Source organism: Oculina patagonica, chromosome 11 (assembly GCF_052425735.1).
Source record: "Oculina patagonica isolate OP01 chromosome 11, crgOcupat, whole genome shotgun sequence".
Taxonomy (NCBI): Eukaryota; Metazoa; Cnidaria; class Anthozoa; order Scleractinia; family Oculinidae; genus Oculina; species Oculina patagonica.
The window spans coordinates 5,664,219-5,683,500 of NC_135768.1; the positions used below are offsets into that span (position 1 = coordinate 5,664,219).

A 19,282-nucleotide genomic window follows, 5' to 3' on the forward strand; every position below is an offset into this window, starting at 1 on the left:
GGGGTTAACCGTTAGCTGTAAAACGGCCAAAAATTTAGCCGTTAGGCGTAAAAATTGGAAAATTTTGACCATTAGCCGTAAAATATGTTAACCGTAAAAAATCGGTCAGTAATTATAAATAAACTGAACTAATTCACCTTATCGTGCCAGAATGGCCCTGAGACCTAAAATATGTTTTTCAATAATGGAAATTAATTTTTAACTTTTTAAAACAATGAAAATTAACTGTTAACTTCTGTTAACCGTTATGGAAATAAATTAATCGTTAGCCATAAAAAAGCCAAAATTTTAACCGGTTAACCGTAAAAGCCACCACCCCATTGAGACCCTCATGGAGTCCTCACACAGGTGCCCAGAAATATTATACACCAGCCATGGCAAAAAAATGAATCAGGAATGTCAGGTTTCGATCCCTGCAAGTTTTGAAAAAAAGTGATTAAACTCATGTTTCATCAAATCTAATACCGCGTTTCCTTGTATGTATGAAATAAGAGAAGGTAAAATGAAATAAACAAAATAAAAGAGAAACAACAGTACGTATTTTTCATTTTGGTTATGTGCACGAGTATCCCTGGGTACCAATTTATTAACAAAACAGCCAATAACAGAGACTGTAATAACAAGAAGCGGGATTTCTGAATAAGCCAATGAATGAGCTCGTTAGAAATAACATTTTTACGGCCTTTTTGCAGCCAGAAAAGTGTTGTGGGCAATGGTAAACAGAAAGTTTCTTGAAGAGCGAAAAGTCATTTCCATGGCCTTAGATACAGTCTTGGGAAGAATGGATGAAATTAAAACTTCCCGGAAAACTGAAAGAGAATGACGACCAAAACATAGGAAAATGGAAAACGACCCGGACGAGCCAAATCCCGTCGTGCCGCATAATTCTGCTGAAGATTGTCGTTTGCATACATCTCCGACCGGAGACAGGGGTTTCTCTCGCAGAGTACGTCGAGATGACCTCGTATTTCGACAAAAACTACCCGTGAAAAAGGACGTCAATGATGGAAGGGCTGCAATCGATTCTTTAAAGTCGCGGCTATATGACAGGCCTGAAAACTCCGAGGTTTTTCGAGCAATTCTTCGACCTGTTCCGCCATCCTTAGGACAATCAGCTCCGGTAAGCTATGTACAAATGATATAAGCTTACGTTTCGTAGCTGTGACGCGTTCGTTGGGAAAATTTTCTCACATGCGAACGCTTCATAGCTACTACTAGCAATTTGTGATCTAACGATTCAATTTTTGATTCAGTTATTCGAAATTTAGCGGGAAATGTACATTAAGGATAATGGTGTCATGGAAACATGCCAGACGCCAAATTCCTGGAGAAATCTACATGCGGTTTCAGAAAAATACTAGCAGAATTACCCAAAGACTTAACGATTCTTGAAAGTCTTTTTATCAGAAATAACATGTGTACTTTTAAACCATGTTATTTTACATTAACTGATTGAGGGCCTGTTTATGTGGAGGCAGGGTGACCCTTCAGCTACGTAGAGGGGTATATGTGTAAATTCAAAGTTAAATGAGGGCGCCCTTGAAGCTAGAATGGAGGGGTGTCTAAAGGGTTAGATGCCAAAGCAGTCATGGATCTAGGGGAGTGGCCCAGGGGGGCGGAGGGGGGGGGGGCACCTTCTTTGTAGTCCAAACTCAGCCTCCTCCACAGGCTTTTCCAAGGCTGATTGAGTGCGGATTCTGTTGCAAGTGACTGGAGACGAGGCATGGCCAAACTAAGGCCACTGTTGTACTAATTGAGGAAAGGGTAAATAGAGCGGTTTTCATTATTGAGTGCCGTAAAACCAAAACAAAAGTACCCTTATCACTCTGAGTAGCAGTCACCAAAGGCAAAGACAATAGACAAATTCGGCTAACGTGTTTACATCGTTGTTGCCACCCAATTCAGACCATGTGATGATTCCTTTGGGAGGTTACAATTGTGCAATTTGTCACACGTAACTGAGCGCATGGGAGTATGAACGAACAGAACAATTGTAACCTCCCAAAGGAATCATCACATGATCTGAATTGGGTGGCAACAACGATGTAAACACGTTAGCCGAATTGGTCTATGCAGTGAATCAATCAAAAAGCAAATACAAGGGTGTCAAATGCAAAATTTGAGTCTTAGTGAGAGGATGAGACTGATATCTTTTCTGGTAGCCGGAGACCTTTTTGGCCTCTTGCAGAAAAAAAAAATTGAGACTCTGAGGTGTCCCAAATTCGAGACAACAAGACCCCTGAAATGTGAGATGCATATTTTTTCAAGGACCATTCAACCCTCCCCCCCCCCCCGCCCCCAAATACATGTAACTGGCGAGAAGTGTGGGAAAACAAAGGATGTGAATCACGATTGGTTTTGGTTTTACTTTTGATTGCATGAGAAATTGCCGCAAGCTTTTTTAAACCAATCATTAAGTATAGTAATGCAAAACCAAAGCAAATCCAAATTACTTTCGATTCTCATGAAAATGGCTCTAAAGAAACAAATGCTGTTAATAGAACATAGCACACTTGACCAATACTATTGACTACCAAGAACAAATAATGCAGGTGTCAGTGATTTAAGATGGGTTTGACAGTTTGAGAAAATATCTATAACATACAAGTTGCTATGATTGGCTATTTCTTGGAAAATCAACATGAGTCCACGAAAACGTCCTTTCTGCTTCATCAACAGGGAGCTCCTCATCCCCCTTCAAAGGGTGGTCCCAGGTCTACAATGGGGAACTATAGGACCACAATGTTCCGAAGAGACTTTAACAGGTTGCAAGCTCAGCGAAACCAGGGTTTCCCTAAGGAACCTGTCCCAGTGAAGCAGGGAACTGTGCCACTTGAGAAAGAAATCATCCCAAACCCTCTGGAAAAAGAGCGATTGGACTCGCATCATTTGACAGTTGCAAATGGTGCTGCTCCAGTAGAGCAAGGAGCTGCTGTGTCCGATGGCTTGGGAAACTTAAACTTGGAACAGATGAGTGCATTTTCTGATGCTGGAAGATCAGTTGGCCAGGTAAATATTATCAGTTGTATTTTCTTATGTCCTCTCTAATTTTATACTTCCAGGAAATATCCATACCAACCCCATTGAAGGTCATTTGAAATTCCAAGTTGGGGGGGGGGGGGTCAAAAGTTAATATTTTTAAAGAAAAGAAGAGCTAAACTGGAATTTTCTGATGGATGTGGGGTTTAAACCAAAAAACCTTCGGTGGAAGAGCTATAGTTATTTTCTAGAACAACACATAATCAACTTATTCAAAGAGAAAGGTAGGTTTGAAAACAGGTATCTCATATTTGGCGCTTTTTATAGTCCCCAAGAAGAACTCTAAAGCTTGCCAGAAAACTCTATACCGATGATGAAACAGTACACAGTTTTGAGTTGTCTGTGATTGATTACAATATATCCATTAATTTTACAAGTTCGAAGCATAACATACAGTCATTTGTAAAAGTGTCCATCAAAGCTTCCAAAAACTTTATTCAAATGGGTTTGTTTTTTAAGCTACAACAGAGGATGTTGTTTCGATGTGAATGATGAATACTTGTCTAGAAGCCGGCGGGGTGGGGGGGAGGGCTATGTGGGTATGTGCCGCTCAACAGCGTATGCTTTTTGCCTCTGACTCTGGAACAGGGTATAAAAAACACCATTTCTCATCTGGTTTGACTCTAGATCAGGGTCAATTTTTCCCCATAATCCTTATTAAGCATGATTAAGTTGAGCTAAGAAACTCAGCTCCCCTTGTTACTTTATATCTATAAATATTTTCTTCCATTTTGCATTTTCTCTGAAACAGGGAACCTATTTTTCCAATGTTTGTCTGGAACGGGGTTGCAAATTCAGCTTTTTTTTCTCTGTAACAGGTCCAGAGTCTCAGAGACTCAGATCCACGCCCTGTAGTAAATTTTAGGGAGTACCCCCTGCCCCGGGTCTAGAGGGGTCACTATTAATTAAAAAATTGTTATCATGCTTTTCCATTCCAGGCACCATCTGTTGGATCCCTTGGTAAAAGTGCCAATGAATCCCGCTCCTTTGTATCAAGTGAAACCTCACACAGTAGACCCAGCTCCTATAAATCTCGTGTTTCATCTGGGAAGGCACAGCCTCCTCCAGCTAGAAGCCAAAGACCGGATTTCAATGCAAATCTGGTAAAGCCTTCGACTCAAGGAACTCCAGGAGATGAAGAATTTAACGGCTTAGATGTAGCAGATGTTATAAAGAAGCTACGTCAACGGCTAAACATGAGCACAGATTTGGATGCTATTGCCAATGGGGAGGACCCGGATGAGGATGAGAACAATATAAACCGGTTATACATTAAAGAAGATGATGGGAAATTCCTGTACTGCCTGCCGAAGAATCGAGCAGAGAGAGCTGCGCGGTACAATCCTTATGACTTGATCTGTGTGACGTCACAGGAAGCCCAGTCTTGTGCACAGTATTTTACTGTAACTGCTTCTGCTGTTACACAGGTGTGTTAACTAGTGTAGAGAACGTTTTATAACATACCGTTTTTCATGAGTCTCAAAACTACCTGAATGTTATAAAGGGAATGTTAATTGGCCTGAGTGTATTGCTGAGTTATATAATTATTAAGCATGGGGGAATTTTTAAGAACACGGGAGAAGTGTATTTGAGAATATTCTGAATATTGAACTGGGTAATGGTTCTACCCTCCCAGGTCTTTTCAATAAAAACTGAAGTGATAAGTTGGTTTTAAAAGAGTAACCGACTGCTTGAAAGAATCTCTCTTTTATTACCGTACTTCAATTTCACGAAAAAAGTAGCCAACTTCTTTGAGCCAAAGTACAGCAAAGTAGCTGATGCTTTTCATTGCCCATTAGTGCTTATCAAAAGCGCCATTTTTGTATGGATCTCGAGCTCGCTGTGTTCAATTTTTACTGTCAAGCGCTAGTGTTGAAATATTCTCCCAGTACAGCCCTTAGCTTGCCCTTGATTAATAAAGTTTTGTGAGCAGTTTTCAATTGTGTGTCGTAAAACAAAAACCAAAGACACTCTGCAGGGTTGCCACAGGTCAGGAAATTGTCAGGGAAAAATAAAATTCTTCAAGCTTAAGGTCAGGAAAAAGTCAGGGAAATTTATTTTGAGTCGGGAAAAATTGACCTTTTTAAGAAACGTCAGGGAAAATTGGAATAAAACGCCACTGATTTCACACAATAAATTGATGGCTGGAAGAAACATTTCAGGTCAATGTAATCTCAGCGATATGTCTTTTCCTTGGAAATGGGGGCTGGAGACTGCTACTATATCTGACATTTTGAATTTATTTGGTCATACAAGGAAAATTCTTATCATTGAAAAGTCAGGGAAAAGTCAGCGGATTTTAAAAGCTTATGTTTGTGGCAACCATGATATGGTTAGTCACAAAGGATGCAAACAATCTAGTAGTGCTACAATGAAAACACAAAGCAAATACATGCAACATGGCACAATTGGCTTTGGTTTAACTTCTGATTATTTGAAAGTAGTGGAGGTTTTTTGAACTAAAGCAAATGCAAATTGCTTTTGAAACTGAAGTGAAAAATAATCGGTCTTACTGGAATAAATAATTTAAAAAGCATGTATTGCTTTCAGGTCAGAGAAGGATTTGATTCAGAGCTCACCCCGCTGAAGAGGTGGCTTTATGAAAGGAAGATATTTAATCTAATATTTGGTGTATCAACCTTTGCCAAGTTCAGGCAAGTATTAAACATGACTAAGGTTTCCTTTTACTGTTTAAAATACTCCTATCAAAAAAGTGTATTCCAAGGAAATAATTATTTGACAAAGATTCAGTCCATCTGCTTTGCATACTAGATAAGGTAAGGTAAGGATAACTTTATTTATGCAGGGTGGCCCATTCAGCACAGTGGCTGGTATCCAGAGGGGCCCTGCTAAATACAATTTCTAAGATCAGTATGAAATTTAAAGGTGCTTAGTCTAACATATTATAAGTAGTTAAGTAACTTTGTAAAACGTTATGTTGGAATGCAAAACCTCAACTGTACTGCTTATTTCTTAGATTGTGGAAAGGCTACACATGTTGGAAGAACAATGTCAGATTTCAAAAGAATTGTAGTAGTAGGTGAGTGCATTGGCAGCACAATGTTTTTTTTTCTCTGTGATGAAACTGGGCTCGAACTTATAGAAGGTAAAGGCAAAGAAGTGTCTCATACTGGTAGAGTTTATCCCAGTTTATGTTTCACGAGGTGACTATCCCCCCCCCCCCAGTGCTAAATTTGCTGGTACCCACAAACCTGGTAAAATTAACTAACAGGGTATTAGCTATTAGGCCATGCGCCCCACAAATACTACACTGAGACTGCCCTTAATACCTCCACTTTACTGTACAGGAGTTATGTTAAGCTTTTGAAAATTTAATAATCAATTTTTAATAATTTATCTTTTAACTAAGAATTTTATAAGAGTGTTATAAATGTTTTTTTCAGATCTGAAGTTCACAGTTCACTCTTCTCGGCAACGAAAGCCACACAACAAGCCATACTTCTTGTGAGGTCCCTTTGTGAGAAAGCCTGTAGCAGCATAACAGGAGTCGGTGATAGAGAGGATGGCATTTGTCTGCTTTACTCTGATCCTCAGAAAACCTTCACACTGAGAGCATTTGAAGAGTCACAGTCTAAACAAGCACAAGAGGCAAAGGAGAAACTGTCCGCATTAAGAGTAAAGGTCCTAGAAATTGTCAAAGAGGCTTGTGAGGTAGGAGCATGACTCTGTTATGCATTGCGTAGTACTCTAACTTTCAAGGCCGTTTTAAAACAGTTCTCCACCATGCCCTTCTTTATGTCTTACCCTGCATCAACCCTCCAAGTTGCGACCATTTTAGTCACCATGGTGACTAGAATTTTGGAACTGGTGACTAAACTGTAGAATGAGATAAGATAAAATTTTATTTCACACCCCTAAAAAGGTTTTTCAGTGAACAATAGAACATGAAATTTTTTTTTATATACCGTAAAGACTCATGTATAAGCCGCACTCGTAGATAAGCCGCACCACCAACTTTCAAGGTTGATTTTGAAAAAAAAATTGAGAAAGCGCTGAGGTACAACAAATGCAGAGGATCATGAAGGACACGAAGCAATTGCTTAGTAACCATGCAGTACTGTAAAGAGAGAAGTCTGGACACCAGTCACGTTCAGTAAACAACGTAGAAGTTCGATTTCCTATCAGCTGCACATGAAAACAGTGCTAGAAAAGGGGTATGAAAGCCATCAATGGGAGAAAAGTTTGTCACAAAATGACAGTTTAACAAACACTATGCAAGAAGTAAAGAGCAATGAAACGCTCGGCCATTTGCCCTGTGAGTTCTCCCGAATACTGTTTTGCAGCTCAAGCGAAGATTAAATAAACGGCTTACTGGTGAACAAGATGGGGGTTTACAGCTCTTGAAAGCAATAGTCTCGTAGATAAGCCGCACCCACAATTTTGAATCCTAAATTTGAACAAAAAGGTGCGGCTTATACACAAGTCTTTGCGGTATTTACATTAGTTATATATTAATAAAAAAAAAAAAATTGAAAAAAAGGTAGAAAAAAGGAAAATTCGCCATCCTGGCAACTACAAGAGGACAGCTCCAGAGCTTAAGCAAACTATCGTCCGAACTAAAAACTTCTCAGTACGTTATGGATTCACTTTGAAAAATCAGTTTTTCTGCTATAAAAACCTACTTGGGACCAGTACCACAACATTTCTGGGTTTAATGTAAACTGATCTTTTTACTCTTACTACGCTTATCAGTTGAGTATGCACCGAGGGAAGTTTCGCGCCCAAGTTTTACCGTTAAAACTCTGCTGTTGTCAGGGGCGACAGAACTAGTTTCCATTGGAAACATCTCGTGCTATTGACGTCATCAGTCTGCTGTGCGCGCGAAACCGAACTTCCAGATTCGAGAAAGATGGCGGAGTATCAGGTGAAAGTGGAATATACTGGAGCACAAAGATCGGAAGAACAAAAATGGATCAGTTTTATGGTGCCAACAGCTTTTGTGAACTCAGGCCATTACTCTTTTCAGACACTGGTGCAAGACATAACGGGTCGATGCCCAAGTCTGAACTTCCTAAATGAATATAATATGAGAATCCGGTACTTAGACGACGAGGATAATTGGATCAATCTAAACAACAACGACGAGCGAGGCTTTCAGGAATTTTGGCAGAGCGCAAGAACTGTTCCAGAAAGAGAATTTAAAAGAATTAAACTGAAGGCTGGGGTTCTCGGTTCCCCAGTTCAAGCTGGCCCGTCTCGAGCGAGTTCATCAAGCACTAAAGTCCGGTATGATACGAGCACATCTTCATTCATGCCGTCACCTGCTGCTGAAACATGTACAGGGAACAGTTTCAAGTTTGTAAACACTATTCCTGCACAAAACGCTGCGCTGTCAGGCACAGACCTTAACCCTGTGGATCGGATGCTATCGAAAAAACTTGCAAGTGTTGAAAGTGCGACAAAGGCGTTAGAAAATGCCAAAGTCCAAAAGGACAACTTTGAAAGGGAATTATCAAAAGCAGAGTTACATAACTCCGGTCCTCTTTCCGTCTGTGGGAAATGCCATTTGAAGATAGGTCACACTAGGAGAAACTGTGATGGAGACGATTGTTCATCCGTAATGTTGTGTGGAATTATTGATAAGCATCCCACTGACAAAGCTGCAAGACGAAAGTTATCACAGCAGGTAACTAAATGCGAGACTGAATTAGCAAATCTCCAAAGCGACTACAACAACAAACTTAAAGCTTACAAATGTGTTGAAGATTCCTTTGCTAGAAAGATTGAGGCTGATATCGTCGCTTCTGAGCCAGATAGATACATTGTTAACGGTGTAAAAAACTGGGCGCTTCTCAATAAACACATAGCGCTACTTCAGAAGAAATGCAACGGAAAGCTACCTCCAAGGCACAGTATAACGCAGTTATTGAGAGAAGCAGTCCAAGAACACGAAATGAAATCGTCACACCAACCTCACAACAGGGAAAGATTTGTGAACCCAAAGAAGCGAGTTTTGGAGGAAGAATATTCCATCAAATTTCCTCGACGCAGTTCATCGGCTGCAAATACTTCCTCCACGTTTTTAAGTTCGCCATTTTTGTCAGAGATGGAAGAATCTGATTTCAGACTAGCAGTTCGTCTGCAAGAGGAATTCAATAACGAACAATCAAGCGATGTATTGGCGACAGCTGATTTTGTATCCCCCTGTAGAGAAAATGATTACTCTGGCATGTATGTACCCGCTCAGGGCTGGAAATCACCTACTGTCGAACCCGAATCATCTCAGAGAGAAGAGGATGCGGCGAATGCCCTCATAGAACTTCAACGAAAAAACAAATGATGTGCAAGAATATTGACCTTAACATGCATTATTTGTGAAACCCTAGCCTATGTTAAATCGTTATAAATGTTCAGGTCAGCTGTCAGGTTACGTTCTCGTTTTGTTGGTCGGAATTTGTTCACATTGCTTCCGATTGTTTACATTCCCGTCGCGGTTTATCGGGAATTTAATATATCTTGTAGTACAACATCCAGATGTGTGAACGTTTGCGTTTTTATTTGTAACAACAGTTTCAATCTTTAAAAATTAAAATTAATTAAGTTAATTCACAGTAATTCAAGGACCCAAAACCGTGTTTATCAAAACAAACTTTTTCACATAGAAGACCGAATGGTTTCTGTTACTATTTTTAGCGACAACTTGTTTTGGAACCGATTCGCCGACAGCCTGAAGAAAGAAGACGCTTTTAATCAGCTTTCCTTGCTTTCTACTGACAAAAGTTATAAATTTGGCGAGTACTTCAATCGGCGAATTTACGGAAACAATGAAATAAGAATTTTCGGTAATAAAGTTGTCGCTAAAAATACCTCTTGTTTACAAAATGTTGAGTTCTTATCAGAAATATTTAATCCACTTTTTGAAGGTTTGAATTAAGTTGTTGTTGTAAGATACATGTGTAATTATTATTACACGAATGGAACTCATTTCAAAAAGGAAAAACATTGATTACAGACAGTTTTCACATCATTTATTAACCCTTTTACTAACTGAGACATCACTTGGGAAATTAAATCCTGTGACATCTGTTCTTAAAATACAGTAAATTTCAGGGTTGACAATAAACGGCACTAAAATGAAATCAATGGATTACAGTTTTGTGACTAGCAACTCTGCGGAAACAGTCAAAAACTAAATATTAATGTATGAAGTATATCTGAAAAAATTTACCATGTCATTTGAAGTTATGTAGTCTTGTGCTGCTTCGAATGCAGCAAGTTGAATGTTTTCGTTTGTGACTTCCCAAAGGTCATAACGCATCACGGTCCTCATTTTGTTAAAAACAAACTCAACTGGATTAAAATCAGGAGAGTATGTTGGGGTGTAGACAAGTTCAATGTTTCGATCATTCAGCCACTCCTGTAATGCTTCCCCACCTGCAAAATGGTGAGTAGCACAGTTGTCCATCACGAGTATGTCTCCTACTTCAAGCGCCGGTCTTCCTGTTTCCATGTTGGCTGCGTTTCCAGCCTCACCGAAAAACCGAAGAAATTCGATGGTATCCGATGCACCTTGCACTGTATTCATATATTCTACCCCGTGTAATCCAGCTAAAAGATTAACTGTTATATTAGGTGAATCGTGATAACGCAAGAGTTCTATGCATCTTTCTCCAACTGGTGCGTGACCATACAATCGCTTACCGTGGAAAGGTAATTTTAAACCACATTCGTCGAAGAACTTGAGCTTAAAGGGATCTTTGGTATGAAGGTAATCAATGAACATTTGAGTGTATGCCATATTTTCTACACTAAATCTTTCTTGGGCAACAGTGCTAATTTTTTTCCTTGAATATTTCAAACCAGACAACATATTGTTGTTCAATGCACGCGAAATCGCAGAAATGGAAGTTCCATTTGGAATGTCACCAAATTCGTTCAAACCGTCGTAAATTTCCCTTAGTGATGAAGTCGGCCTTTCTCTTTTGACAGTCTCAATAAACTGCAAGTCACCTTGAGTTAAATTAGAGGTGTTTCCTCCTCCATGCCGCCGTGGTTCAATGGTACGTTCAGTGTGTAGACGCTGCCACACGTTTTTCACAGTATTTTTACTGACTTTGAAAGCGTTTGCCACATCCGAAAATTTACCAGGAAAGTAGCCGGTATTAATATCGCCACCATTCCTAACTATTTCATCTACTAACGATGTTCGTAGATCACGCGAAAGTGCACAGCCCTTTATAAAGGTTCTGCCTTTCGAATTTAACCTCTCCATGTTTTTCGCACTTGTCAGTGAATCAACTTTCGCGCGAACGGGACTGCTGACGTCAATAGCACGAGATGTTTCCAATGGAAACTAGTTCTGTCGCCCCTGACAACAGCAGAATTTTAACGGTAAAACTTGGGCGCGAAACTTCCCTCGGTGCATACTCAACTGATAAGCATAGTAGTGTTGCTTTCATCGAGTTTTCCAGGAAAAAATTTGTCGGTGACGCTTTTTGTCACATAGATTAACAGATAGTAATATTTTGGTGACCAAAATTTTCTATTGGCAACTTCACCTAAATAGATAGTTGCCAAATGGCCACTAAGGAAAAAAGTTAACTTAGACGGTTGTACATGAAAGGGACAGGGGTGCTTGTCTTCTCCCCCCCCCCCCCCAGAAAGTTGTCCTAGCTGCTAAATCCCTGCAGTAATTTGTCAATTTTCTCATGTTAGAAAATTACAGAGGAGGAAGGGCTCACAGAATGGGTTCACCCTGAAAGAAAGAAAGAACCACAGAAGAAAAAGAAAGTTGCAAAAGCAGATGGAAAGAAAAAGAAAGGTAATTTCTACATGTAGTTAAGATGATAAGCTATATGTACTTTTTGCTTGTGATTCTTTTTCATACAAGTCAAGCCTAAATCTGTTTTCTTGAGCTTTCTAATTAACTGCATAACTTTCTGTACAGCTGCACCAGATGATTTCTCTTTCTCATATTAATGTTTTCATGAAAAACTTTCAATACTAAACTTGCAAAACTGACTTTTCCATATCTTTTTAGCCAAGGACGGGGATGGACAGCCAACCTTTACCCAAATGTCTCAGTGGAGAGGTGTCCTTCATCGTTTGACGTGTTTTATTAGAATGATTGACTTTCTTGTAATGGAACTTTTGAGGAGACTAGTGCTTGCAGCTTTGAGGACACTTTTGGCTCAAGTGAAGGCTTCTTCTGTGCAGGGTACATATCAAACTTGATTACTGACACTACTTGTTGTACTGTGTGTGAACACTACCCCCAGGAAGTACCCTGGGATTTTTGGTGGGGTGTGAGTGCTGCTGGTACTCTATAACCCTTTACCCTATTCTGTTCTACAATCATTGACAAAACCTTGGTGCAGTTGCTGTTTTGGCTTTCTTGGAACATGAAAAAGTTAAGTTATTTCCCCTCTTGCCCTTTGCAATGTTGCATAGCATGCAAAAAAATAATGCTTTCAATTGCTGGTTACTTTTGCTCACAAACTGAAACGCACTGCACGGGGAGTTTAGGCATATTGTACTATCCAACATTTGACTTTTGTCAATGATTGTAGATTAGATGCCACAAATCCCTACCAGACTGGTCAGAAATGTTATCAGTATCACAGTCAGTTGCTTTTATAGACACCGTTATTAATGATTTCTGTTTTCATTTCCCTAGGTTCTTTCAACTCCAAGTATAAATTTCTAGTCTACATGAAATTCTTTATACCAATGAGCACTTTCCCAGTGAATGATACTCTATTGTTGACCCAAACTCTGATAAATTTCTCTACCCTGTCCCAGACAAAACTATTAAAGTCTGTGTTTCATCAAGCCAAAGTTTATCCCAGTTTCCATAGCATAAGCAACTAGGGGTATTTCTACTCCTTCCTGGATGGGATGCTAGTCCATTGCAGGGTTACCCTGGCAGCATTAATTTGCCGGTACCCATTTATAGACCTGGGATACTAGTCCATTGTGCAGGGTTACCCCCAACATTAATTTGCCAGTCACATCTACAAAGTTTTAAAGAAAAGCATGAAGCTAACTTGGAATTTCCAGAGAAGTGGGGTAGTTTGGCAGGTCTTTGAAGATCTCGAAAGATCCTCATTCTGTGAGGATTTTCAACAGCAGTTGAGTGTACTATTTTTTGAGCATACAATTTTTGGTAATTCTATTCAGGGTCCATTGTTCATCTAAGTCTAATGGAGCCAATGCTTGACGACAAGGCTAAACCAGATGGTGCTGCATTTGGTACAGATGACGAGGAGGATCAAAAGGCTGTAGAACTTTTAAAGGTGGAGCTGGTCTTAAATGTTCCAACCTTGGAAGATGGTGGTAAGTTTGAGTGAATGGTTCTAGCACACAATAGGAAAAATATAAAGGGGGGGGGGGGGGTGTTTTTTTTTTTTTTTTTTTTGGCAAGTATGCATGAAAATTTACTTGCTCAGCAAGATAGTCTACTCCTTCCAGACAACCAGAAAAGAACTGTTTGACTAGTACTGAGAAAAAAAAGACTGTCAGCAGAACTTGAGACCCCTATCCTCCTGTGAGCTCCTGAAAGTCGCATATTTGTAGTAAGATGTGTTACTTTGTTTTTCAGTTGACAAGAAAACAGTCACATTTGATGTCCACTCTCCTCGACGGCCAGAGACTGGAGAAAGGTCTACACTTTATACTGCTGAAGGGACATCATTTATTGATGACACAATGACAGTCACATCTGGAAAAGAGCCTTCAGTCATGTCAGCAAGCAGTCAAACCTCACAGACAACTAGGTCTTTTATTTCTCTCAAACCCACAGAACAGGTAGTGTTGCTGTTGAATTTGAAATTTTCCAAGTTTTGCAACAAGCTAACTGGTTACCATATTAGGAAGACAGACAGACAGACAGACAGACAGACAGACATACAGACAGACAGATGATGTTATCCTTGTCTTTGTACTTGCATCACTTATGCATACCAGGCTAAGTAGACCAACTCCAAGGGTTGGTGTAGCATTCCACTAGAGACCTACATATAGAATAAAGAACTCCCAGGGTTTTGTGAATCCTGGCAGAGTGGACCTTCAGTACTCCTTTTGTAACAGGCCAGGTAGAATTTGTTTTTTTTTTTTTTTTGGGGGGGCTAGTAAAAATGTCTTTGAGGCTAGTACATCCTAGCTACAGCTAGCCTGAAGGCCAAGCTGGAAAATTCAATTTCTTTGCACCCTGCAGTTGTAGATGAGTGCTGGAAAGTCAGGAGATTTTAATTCTCTTTGGCTATCAATCATTTCCTCAGGAATTTGAAACAGCCCTTTACAACATCATTTATGGATTTGAGCAAACTGCGGCATCATTCAAAAGTCTGGTCCGTGACCCAGAGTTGTCAGTGTATGTTACTCCTCCTGCCAGCGATGTTGTGTATGCCTTATCGCGTGACATAGATGAAGAAGAGAAAGCCAAGAAGATTCCTTGGCCAGACTCCGAGCTTTTGTTTGGTCAGGATCCTGATTATCAGAATGATGTTGGTCAGATATTTCACCAGATCAAAGATGAAGTGGATAATGTCCTTAATTATTCAAAGGTACTATTCTCTTGAAATGGGCATGTCAATAACTTACAGTATTGTCTGAAATGGGTTTCAACTTTGGTTTTTTAATATATTAATAGCTGATGATCCATAATTTTGTGATAGCTTCCTTTTGCCTTCAGGCTTTCATTGCATGTCACTTGTGATTGCTCTTTTACAGTACTTCATTACTCACTCAGTCACTCATGCCCTCTATGCCAGGTGGCATGTATGGCAGCAACCCGATCCCTCCACATCTGCCCGTCCTTCTTCACTACTTGAATGCTGCTCCTGGTCTTACCCATCTGCTCTATTTCCTTCTCTACCATCCGCTGCCACATGGTCTTCAGACCATCCGCTGTTGCATAAATCTTTAACATGCTTTGATGCTTTGGTTCCCTGTGGTGATTGTTGTTCCTTGTCTCCTCATCTGCTGCCCCTTTTCAGTGTTTTTAGAATTTAAGAATAGTATATAACTTGATTCACAGTCAACATTGTATATTTTTATTGCTTATCAGACATTTAAAAGATTTTGTGTTATGGTGGACAAGTCACGCAGAGTAGATGTTGATGGCTCCCTTAAAGAAAGAGAGTGGGACACTGAAGAGTTTTACGCTGTCCTTAACCAGCATACAGAGCAGGTCAAAACACTCAAATTAAAGTAGTATAGTGTGTACCAATTTAGACCAAATACAGAATGGATTTCCCAAACCTTGCATAATTTGCTCTTTTATCCCCAAAGGCCCACATGAAATTTGTAAGATACTCTATTACAGGTAATGTCAACAAGATGGTTAACCAACACACCTTTTTAACTTCCATTTTAGGTACACTGTAAGGCTTTTAGCGACTTTTTCTTTTCTTTGCCCTTTTTTAATTTTTTTTAAAGTTGGAGTAACCTTTTTAAAGGTTTCTTTTTTTTTTTTTTTTTTTTTTGTTATAAGACATTCTAGATTTCGTTTCATGCACTGCAATTTTTCATCTGGATTTATCATTCAAGCAGTATTCACACATTCAAGCAGCTCCAATAAACAGCTAGCAATTGACAATAACTTTTTTGTCCAGATTTAGCAAAGTTTTTAGTAAGAAACAACCGACACTTTGGCGAATTCCCCAACAAGGAATATTGTACTTACAGACGTAATAGCTTTGTTTTTAACTAACAAGTAGGATTATCATTCAAGCTGTTTTCTGTGAACTATTTTTTGAATGTTGAGGAAATTATTTGAATTACTAGTAAAAAAGTTTCTATTACAGATTTTAAACCCATGTGACATTTTGCCAGGGATCAAGTGCTTGTTTTTGAGGCAGTGGAGGAAATGCATTGTCTAAAATGGTGGTCCTTATGTTTTGATGCCCAGAAGAAACATTTCCCCATCAGAATTAATTCTCTCTAATTTAAAAATCAAGCTAAAAAGACTTAGTCCTGTATGGGAATGTAAGAATATTGATTTCTTATCTAATGGGAAATAACAGATAATATGTGTGTATATATTGTGAAAACTATAAAAACGTGGTCAGGTGTTTTTTTTTCTACAAATCTCTTATATTTTGAAAAGTCAAAACATGCGCAGCATTCAGACCAAAAACTCTGAAACTTGAACACATAAAAGCATATCATTTCATTAATTTTCAAGTGTCGCCATTACTGTTTTTAGAAACTTGACCACAATCCCAAAGCTGCAAAAACTGCAAAGCTCTCCTTGTTCAGCCATCTCAAGAGACGATTACCTTAGGTCTTTAAATTTATTTTTATTAATAATTATTTATTGTTAATAGGTACTTGAGATGACAAAGATGACATTGCATAAAAGGGTGGGTCTGTTTCATGTCGACATCACTGGATATAACAAAGATTGTCTTCCCTACCCTGAGAAGGTTCTCGAAGCAGTAGGTCGACATCTCCCTGTTATTGCTGCCAAGAGAAATGATGTCCTGCTAAATGTCATAAAGGTAATGATCTACTAATGGTAAAGTAAAGTCTGCGTCAAGTCTAGTGCGTCAAGCCTAGTCGAGCTTATCCCGGTTTCTGTAGCATGAAGCGACTAGGAGTATTTTCTACTCCTTCACTGTATTTGATGCTAGTCCATCGCAGCATTAACCCCCAGCATTAAATTCGCCAGTACCCTGATCCATACACCTGGGTAGAGAGAGGTACGGTGAGAGTACATGGAGTCTTGGCTAAAAACACAGTGCAGTGCACTGGCCAGGGCTTGAAGGTGGACCACTTGATCTGGAATCCAGCACACTAACCAATTGTCCACTGCACCTTCCTTGGTGTACTAATAGAGGGGACTGTTACTCCCTAGTGTTTCATTTGACTGAGAATTTCTATCAAACATTAAGACGGAATCCACTAGAAAGTCGAGTAATATTTATTAAAGTTGGACAAAAATCAAGTACCAGAATAATTTAAATCCTATTGCGTTATTTCCTACCCTTAATAAAAGGTAAAGATGTAAGTAATTATCCGTGATAACACCAACAACAATTTCTTATCAGAGTCTGAGAAAATGAAATTCAAAGTTCACAAGGTATAGGCAAAATCTCACGTGTAGCCATTTTGTAAATTCGTCTTAAGCGATTCAGTGGAATTCAGCGGAACTTCGAAATTTGTTTTCGATGTTTGGTGTTGTTAGAAAAGATTTCTTTTGATAAGATATTTGAAGCAGTAACAAAAAAGTTTGCAATAAGGTGGAAATAATTCTGGTACAACAATTTCTTATCAGAGTCTGAGAAAATGATATTCAAAGTTCACAAGCTATGGGCAAAAGCTCACATCTTTTAAGCGATTCATGGGAGTTCAGTGGAACTTCGAAATTTGTTTTCGATGTTTGGTGTTGTTAGAAAAGATTTCTTTCGGTAAGATATTTGAAGCAGTAACACAAAAGCTTGCAATCAGGTGTAAATAGTTTTGGTACATAATTTTGTCCAATAACTACTCGAAATCCTCCGCGGATTTCCTCTTAAATACAGTGTTTCAGCTCATTTCCACCCCTAGTTGTTTCAAGCTACAAACAGAAACCTCTGTAATGTCTCATGTCGCTAACAAAAAAATTTCTTTCCAATAGCATGCTTCCAGGAAGCTTGACAAAATGGCCGACACTGTAGAAGCCTTTGTGGAACATCTCATCTTCTTATCACGTATGACTAATGAGATCACTGCCTTAGAGAAAGAGTACAACATCGTAACACGCATGTACAGCATTGCACGCAACTTTGAAATGCCCATATCAGATGAGGAGCTAGCACTTTATCAGACATTGATGCCAAGCTTCCAGCATCTGAAGGTATAGTTTAAGAAACAAGGCTTCAGTTCTGTTATAATACAAGAAGTATTTACTTTTTTGTAACGGGTTTAACGTATTCAGTAGGTTTTCCAAGAAATTCACTATTGCTAACTTGATATATAATATATAGTATATGGTCTTCTGGCATGAAGGAAGTGGACAGGGGTTGATGAGCAATTTCAACTGACAGAAACAATTTTCTTTTCATTACAAACACGGTGGTTGTTTAAAGTGAACAAGTCCAGGGATTTTAAATATACATTGCAAAGTTTCTTTTTGGTTTGAAGTCAGTGTTTGTGGTGGAAACCTCCTTTTTAGCCAGATTGTCTCTAATTTGATTGGCCAAAATCTTTGGCTGGACTATAACTGGCATCCTTTTTTTATATCTTAAAGAGCCTGTGTCACGGAGTTTAGCCAAATTTAAACATGGGAAATGGCCATCAAATTTGGTGACATATAAGAATAACCGCTTAAAGCAGTGAAGGAACATTTCAATAACACAGCAAATACAAAAGAACGGATGGGTAAAAGTGAAGAAGATTGAAACCGATTGCGATATAGGCTATTGAAATACCATCGGGCTGAACAGTTTTCAAAGTTTATCTTGTTTGCTTTAAATTATAATGCCCGAAAGACACATTTGGCTGTAATTAAGCTACGGTTTTGTCACTCAGATTCATAGAAGTAATTACTTTGCAAACATTATGTTTCATAGCGAGTATTTGGCAAAACTTTATGAGATAAACTTACCTCAGCCGTGACACAGTCCCTATAAGTCCGCCACTCCAACCACTCCCTATGTTTGTTCTTCTCCCAGTCAACCATTTTATACTGTGAGGCAAAGAAAGATGAAAACATCCAACGATACAGCAGAGCCCTTGATGATCTGATCACCACAGTGCGACGTGAGCTGGTCATCATAAAAAACAAGGTGTGCTCACCTGCTTTGCTTGATGCTGACAATATCCCTCAAGTGGCCACTGAGAAGCTGAAGCTGCTGAAGGAAGACTTAGCTAACCTGTCTACCAAGGCACACAATTATGCAACTTATCAGGATCGCTTTGGGAGTTCAATGTCATCTTCATTGCAAAAGAAGGCCATGACAGAGTGAGTTTTTTCTAGGAAAGATGAACGTTTATTTGTTTGGCTCACGATGGAATCACTTTGAGTCGTTGATCGCAATGTTTTGACTGCAATAAGACTAGACTTCATCAGGTGATAAAGACTAGTCTTCAAACTAGCATTATTGCAGTCGAAACATTGGATTAACAACTCAAAGCAATGCCTTCATGAGACAAATGATTAAACATAAATTTTTCCTATCTTTCAGCATGATGAATAAACAGTTTTTGTTACACAACTGTGTTCCTTATGCTACTGACTTCGTAGCAAAAATATTTGTAGCCTGACAAAAACAGATAGCTTTGACCACATGGGTGGAAA

General features: G+C 39.1%; 1 protein-coding gene across 1 annotated transcript in view; it reads left to right on the forward strand.

The window, feature by feature from the left end:
• The first annotated feature begins 667 nt into the window (after positions 1-667).
• LOC144629924 (dynein axonemal heavy chain 6-like) overlaps positions 668-19,282 on the forward strand; it is a 68,132-nt gene continuing 49,517 nt past the window's right edge. The window contains exons 1-15 of the mRNA XM_078488175.1: positions 668-1,120; positions 2,680-3,009; positions 3,978-4,466; positions 5,590-5,693; positions 6,017-6,079; positions 6,444-6,711; positions 11,716-11,821; positions 12,041-12,217; positions 13,180-13,335; positions 13,601-13,806; positions 14,280-14,564; positions 15,068-15,190; positions 16,329-16,502; positions 17,621-17,839; positions 18,657-18,946. Coding sequence (XP_078344301.1) covers positions 842-1,120; positions 2,680-3,009; positions 3,978-4,466; positions 5,590-5,693; positions 6,017-6,079; positions 6,444-6,711; positions 11,716-11,821; positions 12,041-12,217; positions 13,180-13,335; positions 13,601-13,806; positions 14,280-14,564; positions 15,068-15,190; positions 16,329-16,502; positions 17,621-17,839; positions 18,657-18,946 — 3,269 coding nt within the window. The 5' untranslated portion in view covers positions 668-841. The remainder of the gene's footprint in view (positions 1,121-2,679; positions 3,010-3,977; positions 4,467-5,589; positions 5,694-6,016; positions 6,080-6,443; positions 6,712-11,715; positions 11,822-12,040; positions 12,218-13,179; positions 13,336-13,600; positions 13,807-14,279; positions 14,565-15,067; positions 15,191-16,328; positions 16,503-17,620; positions 17,840-18,656; positions 18,947-19,282) is intronic.